Source organism: Cuculus canorus, chromosome 1, assembly GCF_017976375.1.
Source record: "Cuculus canorus isolate bCucCan1 chromosome 1, bCucCan1.pri, whole genome shotgun sequence".
NCBI lineage: Eukaryota > Metazoa > Chordata > Aves > Cuculiformes > Cuculidae > Cuculus > Cuculus canorus.
The window spans coordinates 192,224,342-192,238,790 of record NC_071401.1 but is presented as its reverse complement, the minus strand read 5'-3'; the positions used below and the strand labels follow the sequence as shown (position 1 = coordinate 192,238,790).

General features: G+C 39.1%; 1 protein-coding gene across 7 annotated transcripts in view; it reads left to right on the top strand.

Moving 5' to 3' along the window:
* KIF21A (kinesin family member 21A) overlaps positions 1-14,449 on the top strand; it is an 88,573-nt gene that overhangs the window by 33,043 nt on the left and 41,081 nt on the right. For all 7 annotated transcript variants that reach the window (XM_054066427.1, XM_054066404.1, XM_054066394.1 and 4 more), the window contains exons 6-11: positions 3,165-3,332; positions 5,169-5,284; positions 8,787-8,982; positions 10,609-10,798; positions 11,495-11,558; positions 12,196-12,399. In XM_054066427.1, coding sequence (XP_053922402.1) covers positions 3,165-3,332; positions 5,169-5,284; positions 8,787-8,982; positions 10,609-10,798; positions 11,495-11,558; positions 12,196-12,399 — 938 coding nt within the window. The remainder of the gene's footprint in view (positions 1-3,164; positions 3,333-5,168; positions 5,285-8,786; positions 8,983-10,608; positions 10,799-11,494; positions 11,559-12,195; positions 12,400-14,449) is intronic.

Here is a 14,449-nt window from a genome sequence, read left to right as displayed (position 1 = left end):
CTCGGAGGTTTTGTTGAAAACTGTTTGTATAGCTGGGAAGTTGGAGAACTCTTCTGGGAGCCTTGTTTCCCACAGGGTGTCAGCACAGCAATCCACCTGTGCTGGTGCACTTTCAGCCTTCCCCACCAGCTGAGCCACTTGCAGGACTCTTGTCTGGCCCTGCCTGGATTTTAAACAGAAGCTTGTCTTAGAGGAGTAGGTGGCCACCTTCTGCCTTGTGTTAAAATGTGTTTTGTTCCTTCTTGTTTGGGAGATATAAACAAGATAATTTGTCTGGAGCAGGACATTGCTAGATCTGAAGACGGTGCTCTCTTCTTTCTCTGCAGTATTTAGGAGAGTAAACCTGACATTGGCCTCTGAATGCTCCCAGGATATAAATTAATATGAGCCTTTATTGGGTGAGCAGGAGAGACACAGCTCAAGTTTCTCTTGTTGCTGCTGTCTGTAGATGACAGTTTTGGGAGGCCTTTGTTACTAGGGCAATGCAGTTCCTGGGATGGTGGTGTGGGCTCTGTGCCTGTCTCTCCCTGCGTGGTCCCGGGGCCCAGGGCGGGCAGGCAGCCAGGCCTGCAGTGCACAGACATGCCATTCCTCGCTCTGTGTTCATGCTGTCCATTTTTCTCAGAAGTTAATGAATGTACATTTGATTTGCTGAAGCAAGAGAGAAAGGATGCGTTAAATATTGCTTTGAGGGCTGGGAAAGAGAGTGATCCACTAACAGCGTAAATGCCAAAACAGGTGAAAAGCTGTAGTAGTCCAGTCTTGTGGAAGTGGTGCAATTCCTGTTCTCTCCTGAAACCACTGCAAAAGTAGATCACTTAAGAAACAAGAAGAGTTTAACTACGGTGAGAACAGTTCGGTCTGCAGCCACATGCATAGTAGCAGAGGAAGCTGTGGGCTAGGTGACTACGGACATCAACATCATTGCCACAGAATACTTGAGGGTTTTTTTAAAAGAAAAAACGAAAAAGAAGTCTGTGCTTACTGTGATCAAATATTCCTGCTAAATCCTATAGATCGGGCTGTGTGAATATAAGTCCAGTGTTCACTTGATATATGCCTATTACATGCTGCCATGGCAAGTAGGTAGAAATTGCCCTGCAATGGGTATCTCATATCTTCAAATGGAGTGATTTGAAGATTTTTCTCATTCAGTGTTGCTTTCATGACAACAGGTCTAACTACACTTAAAGTAAAATAAATCTCTGCAGTATATGGTACAGCTATGCTAATTAGCAGAAATAAACTTGGAATTGTCTAATGAAGAAGGGTCATTTTACTGCTGTGCTTTGCACAGCATTCTGCTTCAGAAACTGTCTGCCTCTGGCCTGGACAGGCGCACACTCTCCTGGGTTAAAAACTGGTTGGATGGCCGGGCCCAGAGACTGGTGCTAAATGGAGTTAACTTCAGCTGGAGGCCAGTTACAAGTGGGGTTCCCCAGGGCTCGTTACTGGGTCCAGCCCTGTTCAATGTCTTTATCAATGACCTGGATGAAGGCATTGAGTGCACCCTTAGCAAGTTTGCAGGTGACACTAAGCTGGGTGGAAGTGTGGATCTGCTGGAGGGTAGGGAGGTTCTGCAGAAGGACCTGAACAGACTGGACCACTGGGCTGAGACCAATGGCATGAGGTTTAATAAGGCCAAATGCCGGGTCCTGCACTTGGGGCACAACAACCCTGTGCAGTGCTACAGACCAGGAGAAGTCTGGCTAGAAAGCTGCCTAGAGGGGAAAGACATGGGGGTGTTGGTTGGCAGCTGACTGAACATGAGCCAGCAGTGTGCTCAGGTGGCCAAGAAGGCCAATGGCATCTCGGCTTGGATCAGAAACGGCGTGACCAGCAGGTCCAGGGAGGTTATTCTCCCTCTGTATTCGGCACTGGTGAGACCGCACCTTGAGTACTGTGTTCAGTTCTGGTCCTCTCACCACAAGAAGGATGTTGAGGCTCTGGAGCGTGTCCAGAGAAGAGCAACAAAGCTGGTGAGGGGGCTGGAGAACAAGTCTTATGAGGAGCAGCTGAGGGACCTGGGGTTGTTTAGCCTGGAGAAGAGGAGGCTGAGGGGAGACCTTACTGCTCTCTACAACTACCTGAAAGGAGGTTGTGGAAAGGAGGGACCTAGCCTCTTCTCCCAGGTGACAAAGGACAGGACAAGGAGGAATGGCCTTAAGCTCCACCGGGGGAGGTTCAGGCTGGACATCAGGAAAAAAACTTTCACGGAAAGGGTCACTGGGCACTGGAACAGGCTGCCCAGGGAGATGGTTGAGTCACCTTCCCTGGAGGTGTTTAAGGGATGGGTGGATGAGGTGCTGAGGGGCATGGTTTAGGGAGTGTTAGGAATGGTTGGACTCGATGATTCAGTGGGTCCCTTCCAACCTAGTGAGTCTGTGATTCTGTGATGTGAAGTAGAAAGAGGCTGGTCTACGTTACGTGCCTGTAGTACAGTATGTTCCTGGACAGACACACTGCACTGGCAGAGGCGTACATCAAGCACCAGTCGTTACAGCTTACTTGGGGTGAGAGTATTAGGAAGCAACTTCTTTCTGCCTTATTCCCTTTGCTATCTTTATTTTCTGGTCAAGTCAGAAGTGCTGGTGAAATACTGGCTGCTAAGAAAAGTGGCTTAAAAAACAATTCCTAAAATAAAGTTGAAGAGTCGTGCCGCAGGGAAGCTGATGGTGGGATTTGGAGAGGTATAAAATCAACGTATCTTTCAGTTATTTGCCAAGTTTGTGAACTGGCAACTTGGGAGTGCAACGTCAATATTACTAATACCTTTTTTTAAAAAAAAAGTTTTCTCTGGCAATTGATTTAAAACTTGCATTCAAGGAGAGGTACAGATTTTGCTGCCCAAGTTGCTGATGAGATTTATATTTTCTTAATATATATATTCTCCCCTGCCCTGTAACAGCTGGAGTCCCTACTTGGAAGTAGTTGGTATATTGGTATTCACGTGCATCTAGAGCTGGGTCTCCAAAAATGTGGATCTGACCAAAAGGGAGACCGGTTTTTGAGACATACTCGTGGTATAAGAGAATGAGTGAGTAGGGTAGGAGGTGGACATGACAAATGGGTAGTCTTGTAAGCAAGTGTTGACTGAACTTTGCAGCAGACAAACGTTAATGTGAATAATCTTACCAAGCTTTATGGATTCTTTTTTATTTCAGGATAATACCACTGATAACAGGATAATATCTGAATCTTCAGAGATGAATGAATTTGAAACTCTTACTGCTAAGTTCCATTTTGTTGATCTAGCAGGATCTGAAAGATTAAAGCGAACAGGAGCTACAGGAGAAAGGGCAAAAGAAGGCATTTCCATCAACTGTGGACTAGTAAGACTATACAATTTGTTTCCGTAGGCTGTTGGTATCATTTTCTTTCCCTTTTTGGATCACTTGTTTTTACTAATCCCTGAAGCAGAAAGGCATCATGTGCAAGGAGGATTGTAGCATGAGATGTAACAGAATACGTTGATTCTTACTGCATTTTGGCTTGCTAACATTTTCTCGGTTGTACTAGAACTTAGCTAACAAATTATAGTACTTAAAACTGTTGTAAAATATAAGTACTCCAACTTTTATAATATAGTGTAGAGGTATTCTTTTTACTTTTTTAATTTTTACTTTTTATTCTGTTATGACCCAAACAATTGAAGAACATTACAAGCAGTTTGCATGGAGTCAGGCACATGAAACATGAGCAATGAATAAGCTGAACTGATCAATAAATGGTAGATCTGTTGTAATTATGAAACATAATGGAAAATGATCCTAGACAGAACACTTCTAAGTAGAAATAAAATTTTTAACTTATGGCATCACTTCATAATTTTTTTTTGACTGTGTACTGGCTCGATATGCATTTTTTTTTTTTAATTAACTGTCAAATGTTTTATTTAATTATGGCTGCACTGAAAAGCAGAGCTGGTGTTTATCACTGGAGATTGTAGTTTCATGGTTTTGTTTTGAGCTACGCGGCTGTGTGGAGCCTTTGTGCAAGTCTCTTTAAGATGCAAAATGAATGGTTTAGGTTATATGTGAAAACATGTCTTTTTTTTTTTTTTCTGGTCTAGTGTGTAGTACCAGAGAGATTCTGCAACTAGAATTTTCTTAGTGGTTCCTTTGCCATCACTACAGTGGTTATATTCTGTCGTTATGCTTGTTATATTTTATACACGATAAAGGGAATACAGTTCAATTTCATCGTCCATATAAGCACAAAGCCAACAGAAATTTAGGTGTTTAGATGGCATATATGTATCCTTAACAAATAAGACACAGAACACATGAAGGTGAAAATAGGCATGATGAAAGTGATAATTTTATATGATCACAGAAATTTCATTTACAGTGAATTCCAGCCCTTAACTTTGGGAAACAGATTAAAAGTGATTTGAATACTTCAGAGCTGTCACAGTATGTGACATATATGCAGTTCTTCAGCTGCTGGATGTAGTGAATCTATTTTCGAGACTTAAGAACTGGCTGTACAGGCTGCCATCTAGAGGAACATTCTTTAATTTGGCAAAAGATTGAAGTACATGCAGTTGCACATTAAATGTAATTCTACAGCCAAATGTTAGGTTGTTTATAAACATGAATTACTCTTTTAGCAATGAAATAGGATAGCCATGGCCTAGATAATTTCAAACCTTAAATGCTTATATCTTCATCAGACATTCCTTATTTCATATCTGTAGAGGTAGTAAATTTTGAGGTGTGTTTTTCATATGAATTACTTGTATTTTATTCTGTATCTAGCATAAAGCAGGCTGATAACATTAATTTTGAAAAGAATATAGCTACTGCTAAAAGTAAAGATCAACTTAAATAATCATCAAAAGTAGGTGTTTATTACGTGAAGCAAGTTCTAACTTTAGTTTCTGGATGACATAAGATATCAGTACATTGTGCACACAGATGGTTATTGGCACTTGCACATACCAGGCTGCAAATAATATGATTCGCTGTTGATAGCACAAAAATTTATAGTGAAAATAGATGTCTTCTGTAAAATGTAAAAAAACTTCAATTTTTTTTTTTTTATGTGGGCATTCATGTATATTCACTTTTTCACAATATGCAGACCTTGGTTTATAGCTGTTTTTAAATTAAAGCTGCTCAGGAATTTATTCTAACTTGTACATTACATGACTTGGTGTTTTATAGTTGGCACTTGGCAATGTAATAAGTGCACTGGGAGATAAAAGTAAGAAGGCAACTCATGTACCATACAGAGATTCAAAGCTTACAAGGCTACTCCAGGACTCTCTTGGGGGAAACAGGTATGAAAACTGGAACATTTTATGTATTTCACTGTGAATGAGTGCATAATCTTCAGAAAGTAAAATGAACATTAAACACTGATAGAAGTAACCACCTTCTTTGTTAGAGGAAGGTTCCAAAGATAAATTAATGTCATGAAGCAAAACACTGGCAATGCAAGGAAGAGATATTGAAGAGGATTTTAACATTGTTATTTTCAGTGCCATTGTAGCTTTACTACTCAGGAGGCTTTGGGTTACTTAGAAGTTACTATTTCCAGGACAAATCTTTTCCCTTAAGACACCTTGAGATTGTAGACAGCATAAATGATAAATTTTGTTACTGTGTTGTAGCCTTATTAATTACAGAACAGGATGCGTATGTCCAGTTACCCAGTGTTGGATTAGAACCTAATGAAAAGGAGCTACTATCTCACCAGAATTGCTTGTACGAACCTGTTCTTTATGCCTTGACCTCTGAAAACTGTCTAAGCAAATATATAGCATTAACACGTACAAATACAGAAGGGAGTGTAGATGAATATGTTTTAGCAATATAGAACTCTTATTCCTCTGTTTAATCCAACATATCTGACTGCTGATTTTAGGAGGGCAGGAAGTTTTCTGGGCATTTCACAAAGGAATAGGGAGAAGTAGAAAAGAATCCTTACACTGTTGCTCTGCTCTTCAGAGGAAGAACTTGAGTGCTCAACACCCTGCAGCACTACAGTGTGAGGAAAAGCCAAGAGCCAGTCAAAACATGTAAAAAGCACTTCTGAAAATACTAGCCTAGGGGAGTAAGAAACTCAAGAATTACGGAACAATCAGCAGAAATCGAAAGCATAGCTCTTTTAAGCTCTTTCTGGAAATAAATAAAAATGGCATTTCATGACTAAATTTTATATCAAATACCCTAACTAATGAGATTTTTTTCAAACCACTTCTGAAATTGTACTTTTTTTGAAATATTGTTTTGATGCTGCAATTTCCCTATATTATAGCTCTGCTGCTCCCCCTCCTGTTCTTTATGAGAGATCGCAATTAGCTGTATGCTGCACTCTAAGCAAATGCTGTCCCAGAGCATTTACACAGATATTCAGATATATTCTGTCTGTTTCTGACTGATGTTAAATTTGTGGATAGTCCTGCTACGACCACCCATTTTTATTTTTGATGTACATGCTAAGTCATGCCAAATTAGCAGCTTGCTGTTAAGGAAGAGTTATACATATTAATGACATGTGAATATTTTCTTATCTGCCCTTTGATAACCAAAAAGTGAGGGGAAGCTAAATTTTAATAAATATGCTGTTTTTCTTCTGAGAAATAAGATTATCAGATTTTTGTTAGCCTGTTCCATAGCCTTATTAAATATAATGCTACAACAGTTTTGAAGCAGTATTTAAGTATTAATGTTTCTTGAATTATTACAGTAAGGATGTGGACTATTGGTGTTTCTGGAAAGGGTTTGTTTTTATAACATATAGTATGGGAAATAATTTCTAACTTGGGAGGGTATGTTAAAGAAGCAATAAAATAAAGAGAGTAGAACAATTACTTTAAAATATAGTTTATTATACAGTTTGGATAGGAAGGAGGATAGTTGTTCAGTTTTCAAGACGGACACCTAGCAGAACCAGTCATCTGAGTTTTCAAAAAGTAATCACGTTCTGAATTGAAATCACAAGTAGTCCTGATGTCAGGATAAAAATATTTGTCCTTAATCTTGCATGTTCTGATCTTGAGGACTAAACAGTTGGGGAACTAACACGAAGGTATGCAGGAGGTCTGAGGAACAATTGCTGAAACTGAAAATTCCTGTGTCCTCAAGCTAGTTACTTTTTCCAGTTTAGTTTCCCAGTGCGTATGATAAAGGTAACTGTGTACGTCACAAAGGGTTGCAGAGGTTAATTTGTTTGTCTCAGTCCAAGATTGTGGAAGGTAAAAATGAGAATCTGGTCTGCTCCATTAACCGGGAGACAGTGCACTCTTTCTAACGTAACCACCTAATCTTTCACATACAACAGGGAAGGAAATTCCTCTAAAGCCTGGTGGGGAGGACTTGGTCATAGAATCATAGAATGATTTGGGTTTGAAGGGACCTTAAAGATCATCTAGTTCCAAGCCCCCTGCCATGGGCAGGGACACTTCGCACTAGACCAGGCTACTCAAGGCCCCATCTAGCCTGGTCTTGAACACCTCCAGGAATGGGGCATCCACAAGTTCCCTGGATAACTTGTTCCAATGCCTCACCCTCATTGTGAAGAATTTCCTCCTAATGCCTAATCTAAATCTTCCCCCTTCCAATTTGAAGCCATTCCCTCTCATCCTATCACTACAAGCCCTTGTAAACAGTCCCTCCCCAGCTTTTCTGTAGCCCCTTCAGGTACTGGAAGGCCACTCTGTGGTCTCCCCAGAGCTTTCTCCAGGCTGAGCAACCCTAACTGTCTCAGCCTGTCCTCATACCAGAGGTGCTCCAGATCATCAAATGTAGGTATTTTCCCCTAGCTGTTGAGAATTTAGGCCATGTAGACACCTTCAGAGTATGATCTACAGCTGGAACTTTGGTTTTGACCCTTCTAGGCTGCTCTCATCTGATGTGAGAGTGTGCTCCAGGGAGTGAGGGAAGGGACTCCATTTTCTTCATCTGTCTGTTGCATCATGAAATCACTTGGTTGGAATGAAGAATTTCTTGCCTGTTTCTGCTTTCATCCCACTGGTTCTTGCTGATCTGTGCTTTCATTTGGAGCATGGAACATGTTCTCACCCTATATATCCCATGATGGGGTGGCTAAAGAGTGTTGTAGGAACCCAAAAAGAGGTGGTTGTTCCATAGCTCTCTTGGACCTAAAGCTCAGGTCCTGTCTACTTTTTGTGGAAGTTCTCTAAGTGGTGGTGATATCAAACATGGAATAAATAGTTATAGCCAGATGTACTAAGGGCAAGTATTAGCTTTTGGATTCCCATTGGAGAACGGGAGATAATTTGCAGTGGAGAATGCAGACAGTCTGGATCTCAGTAGAACTGGAAGTAGACAGTAGGTACCTTAGGCAGTTGTGTGCATGCATGGACAGCGAAGATGATCATTCAGGCAATTTTCAGATTAAGTGCGTAGGAACCTTATTAATTAATGAGAGTAGGCAGTCCTGACTACTGTGTGATCTAAATCACTGTCTAGGACTTTACGTTGATCTTAAGGACTTAAATTTCGGTCTGTGTACAATTAAGCAAACTGAATGTAACTTGAAAAACATTTCTAGGAACACCAATTAATTACTTTTTATAAATTTACATGTCGAACAATTAATGATCTTGCTTCTCCTTTGCTGTGCTAGGGTGATACAAGATATAACAGTACTGAACTTTGTGGTTGACAGTCTTCTACTGTGAGTTAGGTAGAGGAATACTTTCACAAATGTTATGAAGTCATTATTCTTGTTTCAGTTTCTGCCTGAAGACTTGTTTGCTTCTCTGTTCTTTTTGTTCTTGATGTGTAATGCTGACCTGTGTTTGTAACTTGCAGTCAAACACTCATGATAGCATGTGTGAGCCCTTCAGATAGAGACTTCATGGAAACCTTGAACACGCTAAAGTATGCCAATCGGGCGCGAAACATCAAGAACAAGGTGATGGTTAATCAGGATAGGGCTAGTCAACAAATAAATGCTTTGCGCAGTGAGATTACACGGCTGCAGATGGAACTCATGGAATACAAAACAGTAAGTTTGTCCTCTTAGAACAACTTCTGCTTTAAAATGCTTATAGCTCTGCAGCTTATTTTTCTGTTTGCTACTTCCACTTCATAAACTAAGAACATTTGAGTAGCAACTCTAACTTAAACAACGCTTCTAATTCCAGTGATTACAAAGTGTTCTCAGATAACTTGGATTGCATCCCCAGAGAAAAGATACATCAGTGAATGCAAATGATATCAACAGATGCTGCATATTGTTTGCTTTTTGAAAGGCAAAAACTGACCTTGTCATGCTCAGCAATGAGAAATAGTCACTTCCAAAGCAAAAATGACCACAATTTAGATTGACATATAAATGTGGACAGTTATTGTGTATTGCTTTAAAAAAACCTACCAGACAGCTAAAACAATTTGTTTTAAAAAAATACATTTCAAATTTTATAAGCTGAATACTCATCCTACACAGTGCCTTCTTCTTCCTGAAATCATAGAATCGTAGAATACCAGGTTGGAAGGGACGTTGGATCATCTGGTCCAACCTTTCTTGGCAAAAACACAGTTTAGGCAAGATGGCACCACACAGACCACTAGTCTAGACTGTAACACATCACTTTCTCTAGGAGGAAGCTGTGGGAAACTGTCTCAAAAGCCTTTGGGAAATCTATGATAAATGTCCACCGTTTGCCCCACATCAGTTGGGCAGGTTACTTTATCATAGAAGGCAATCAGATTTGGCCTTGGTGGATGTGTGCTGGCTTTTCCCAGTCATGTGCTTCATTTGACTTGTGATAGTCTCCAGGAGGGTTTGTTCTGTAGCTTTCCCAGGTACTGAGGTAAGACCCATGGGCCTATAGTTTCCTGCATCTCCTTAAAGCCCTTCTTGTAGATAGGAGTGACATTAGCCTTCTTCCAGTCTTCTGGGATGTCCCCTGATCTCCATGACTTCTGGAAGATTACGGAGAGCGGCCTTGCAACTATATCAGCCAGCTCTCAACACCTTTGGGTTGATATTGCCATCAATCTGTAAGGGTCAAGCTCCTGTAGTAGTTCACATACCAACACTTCCTTCACTGATGGTTGGCTCTGTGTTTGCATCAACCTGGGTTTTTATTCCCAAGGCCTGGGGCCCAACAGTGCTCATGAAGACAGATGAAGAAAGTATTGAGAACCTCTGCCTTTTTTAGCATTATTGGCGACTAATTCAAATTTCCTGTTTAACAGTGGACCGATATTTTCCTTCAGTTTCTGCTTGTTGTTTGGATACCAAAAGAACCCTTTCTTGTAGGTTTTGACACACCAACTTCCGCAATAAATGTGGCTGCCAGGCAGAGTCATCTTCCTTTATTATCGCTCAGATAGTATTCTGATTTGATAAAGAATTATCTTCCAGTTTCATAACCTCTGCAAGAACTTGTATTTCAGACTAAGATGGAATTACACACAGCCCAAATGCTAAGGTGTTGGCCAGACATCACTGTTGTGACAACTATCCAATTATCCATTGTTTTAAACTTTATGAGAAAAGGGTTATCTATTGCTTGGAGTATCTGTTTGGAATTTCAAGTAATCTGTATATTGCCTTTGCCAATTTAAATTCTTTTCATGTGTGGGTCAGCCTTTTCTAGTAATAAAACGTATTTACTTTCTTAAGGGTAAAAGGATTATAGATGAAGAAGGCGTTGAAAGCATCAATGATATGTTTCATGAAAATGCGATGCTGCAAACAGAAAACAACAACTTGCGTGTTAGAATTAAAGCAATGCAAGAGACTGTTGATGCACTGAGAGCCAGAATAACACAACTTATGAGTGACCAGGCCAACCAAGTGCTAGCCAGAGCAGGTATGCTGTGACCGTGTTGTGCGTGTGTGTAAACTGCTTAACAATCAATTGTTTGTTCTTCCTTTATGGGTCTTTTGGAATGAAGCAATGCCTTTGCAACAGTAATACAAAGCTTGCTTTGGCAAGGATTGGTCCCCGTCTGAATCTTTCTTCTGTTACTGTGGACTTACAGAAATAGTTTGGTACCCTGATTTAACCATTCATTTGGGACTACAGGCAACATGGAATGTGAAGTAATACCTTTGGATAGGAATTACTTGTATAAGTAGCTATACATAGACCTAATGTTTTGCTTTGGCTGAGGACCTGGACACAGATAGGTGAATGTTGGCCTGCTTTTCACCTCACAGAATAATCAACCAATTGACTTAAAATGACTGCATTCGTTTTGTGCACTGTTTGTCTGGCTACTTTTGATTTATGGTACACGCACTGTTAAAAGGTGCTAATGTGGAAAACAAATGAAAAAGTTACTTGTAATAATCCTGATCATATGACACAGAGGAACCAAAACCTCAATACAGCTTAAGGAGGAACTATATTTAACAAATCAGATAAGACCTAACATGTAGCCTGAATGGCTGTTTCTCTTTACTGGTACCTTGTGTCTAGTAGTTGTATTCAGATATTTATACTGTTATTGCTCATTCTGAATCTTTCTCTCTTTCGTTCTCCCCTTTTCTCTGCCTTTCAAAGGAGAAGGAAATGAAGAAATTAGCAACATGATTCATAATTATATCAAGGAAATTGAAGATCTGAGGTATTTGCATATATATATATGTTTTTGAACAATTTTTATTTAAAAAAATATTAAAACTGTTAGCAAGTAAGTACTTCAGCTGCTTTCCTGTGTGGGGATCACTTTATAACAGTGGTCCTTCAGCCTCTAAGACCATCTAGTGTTTTCTGGACATGGAAAATTAGAATGTTATAGATGAAGCTGACAATAAAAAAGGAAGTAAGATATTGCCTAATAACAATGATGACACGATACCATTACACAAAGGACAGCAAAACTTGATTGCTTTATAGCTTCATAACCTCACATATAAGTGATAGTAATGACAAATTACTTGTTATAAATTAGTAATACATAATACTGTAGTTTTTGTGTAATGTGCATATACACACAGTATATGCAGATTTATATCTGTATGTATATTTATACAGACCTTTATATGTATTCTGACTAGGTGATATATGTGTGGCATATGTAAGTATTGTGTAAAATGATCTCATCAAGAGATCTACGTTTATGTTTTGTGAGGCTTCACCTTGTTTTGTGTTATAGTTTCTTTTAAAACTGATGTTAATAAAGTGCAGTTACAGATGCTGAAGAGTTAACATCTCCTGCATTAGCAATACCCGTGATTTATGGTCTGAATTTTTTTTTTAAGAGCAAAATTATTAGAAAGTGAAGCAGTGAATGAAAATCTTCGACGCAACTTGTCAAGAGCTTCAACAAGATCGGCATACTTTGGTGGACCATCAGCATTTTCTGCTTCTATGCTTTCTTCAGAGAAAGAGACAATGGAAATTCTAGATATAGCCAAGAAAGATCTAGAAAAGCTGAAAAAAAAAGAAAGAAAGAAGAAAAAGAGGTGAAGTATGAATTATAATGCTGTTTTCTCTTTATTGGTAAAGATGTGTATTTTTTTTTTTTAACCACAGAGACTTTAAGATTAATTTCTTGTTGTTGTGTCGATTTGGATCCTAAATTGCTGTTCCCTCAAACCCTTTTACTCATTGAAGCCATAGGCATTTTTTCTTTTCAATCTTTTCTTCCAGTGAAGTGTGTAGTATTTGTGGAATGAATGTAATGAAGTTTTCTCTATAATTATGCACAATGGTAGAAGCCCAGGTACTCTTCATAAATTTTAATCAAAAAAAAATCCCACCACTTTTAAAATACATCTGAAATTCAACAGAAATTTTTGAAAAACAAACAAATTTTCTCCTACTTTGTCAGAACTTGAACAGCTTTCTGAAGAAAAGATATTCTGTGTAGCTGGGAATCCATTGGTAGCCCTTGGAATGGCTTCTTTTGCTTTATGTTCTGTTTTTATGAATGTTTTTAATTTGAGGTTTTCTAATTCTACGCAACATCATGCTTTGCTGGTTTTTGCTGTCCAACTTCTTATCTACTAAAATGCTCATAGACATTGATATAAATGCCTGTTCAGACAGCGGTTAGTACAGCAAGGATCTCTTTGTGTACTCAGAGATTCTAATTCCATCAGGAATGTTTTTCTTTTCCTTGAAATTTTCCATGCTTATAATCTATTACTCATTCCATTAATGGCCCTTCAGACCTCTCTGAGCTTAGAGTAGAACTGAAATGGTCCAAGCCTTAAATATAGCTCTATAAAATTGATTTGAGTTAGTGATACCTGTGATTTGAGGTCCTGTATCAATGAATCCGTTCACTGCAAAAGTATCTGATACTTGTGGGGAACACTCATTTTAATAACAACCAGATTCTTCCTTTCCATATCACTTTTCAAGAGACTTACACTTTCATGGGGATTTTGATAGATTTGTGCCTCATGTTTTAGGAACCTGAGGGAATGATGGAAGTATTACATGAAACCAGCCAAATATTCTCGCCTCTCTTCAGCCAAACACTTCAATGTGTTCTTTAACTGTACATACCAGAACAGAGAGTTTTCAGTTTGTATGTTTCAACACATTTCAAAATCAAGTACATGTTCAAAAACACACTAGATAGACTTCAGCTTAACAGTTAGGACTCTGAGTATTAGGTAGCAGACAGGACTGTGACCAGAAAACAGGTAAATGTTACTAGGTATGTTGAGTAATATCTCCTATTGTTTGAGACCATCCCTTAAAACAAAACCCAACCGTTTTGAAGTTTTACCCCACATACAGCAGTAAGTAAAACACAGTTGGGTTTTTTGTTTTGGGGTTTTTGTTTGTTAGTTTTGTTTTGTTTGTTTGGTGGTTGGTTTTTTTTTCCTCTAAAAGGAGCTTCTTTTTCTAGTCACACTTGCTCACACCAGGACAATAATGTTGTGGATGCGATAGCCATGTGGTCTGATCCAGGAGTAGAAATTACCTACCATAAGCTATTTTTGAGATCAGCTTTCTATCCAAGTGTTATAGAATTAGAATTAGGTTGGAAGAGACCTCTTGATGGTCTGGCCCCACGTTAAAGCGGGCCTTGTGTTCCACAGAATGTGATCATACTCTTCAAAGTGCTTGTAAAGTTGGAATTTCAGTCCATCTGCAGACTGCTTTGTAATAAGTATTGGTAAATTTGAGGTGCATATGTTGGGGGAAAAATTCTTTAGAGGCCAAGAAATGTTAGAATTTGAAGGATTATGCATATAGCCTGTCATACCTTGTTACCTGCAGAGTGCATCTATGTAATTAGTGAAATGCAAAGTCTGTGTTCATGTCATATCACTGAATTTTTATTCTACTGAAATTTCAGGAACTAGCAATGGGTATGCTAGTGTATTGCAAAGGGATGATTTACCCTGCAGTTTGATAGGGGGTCTTTGCTCTACTTCTGTCTTCTACAGGCATTTAGCTGCTTTTACTGTACTATTTCTTTTTAGGGTCGGTGTTTAACTGTTTAAAGTTGTCTAATTAGTGTTTTCCTGTTAAAATGGGATTGCTAAGCGTAGT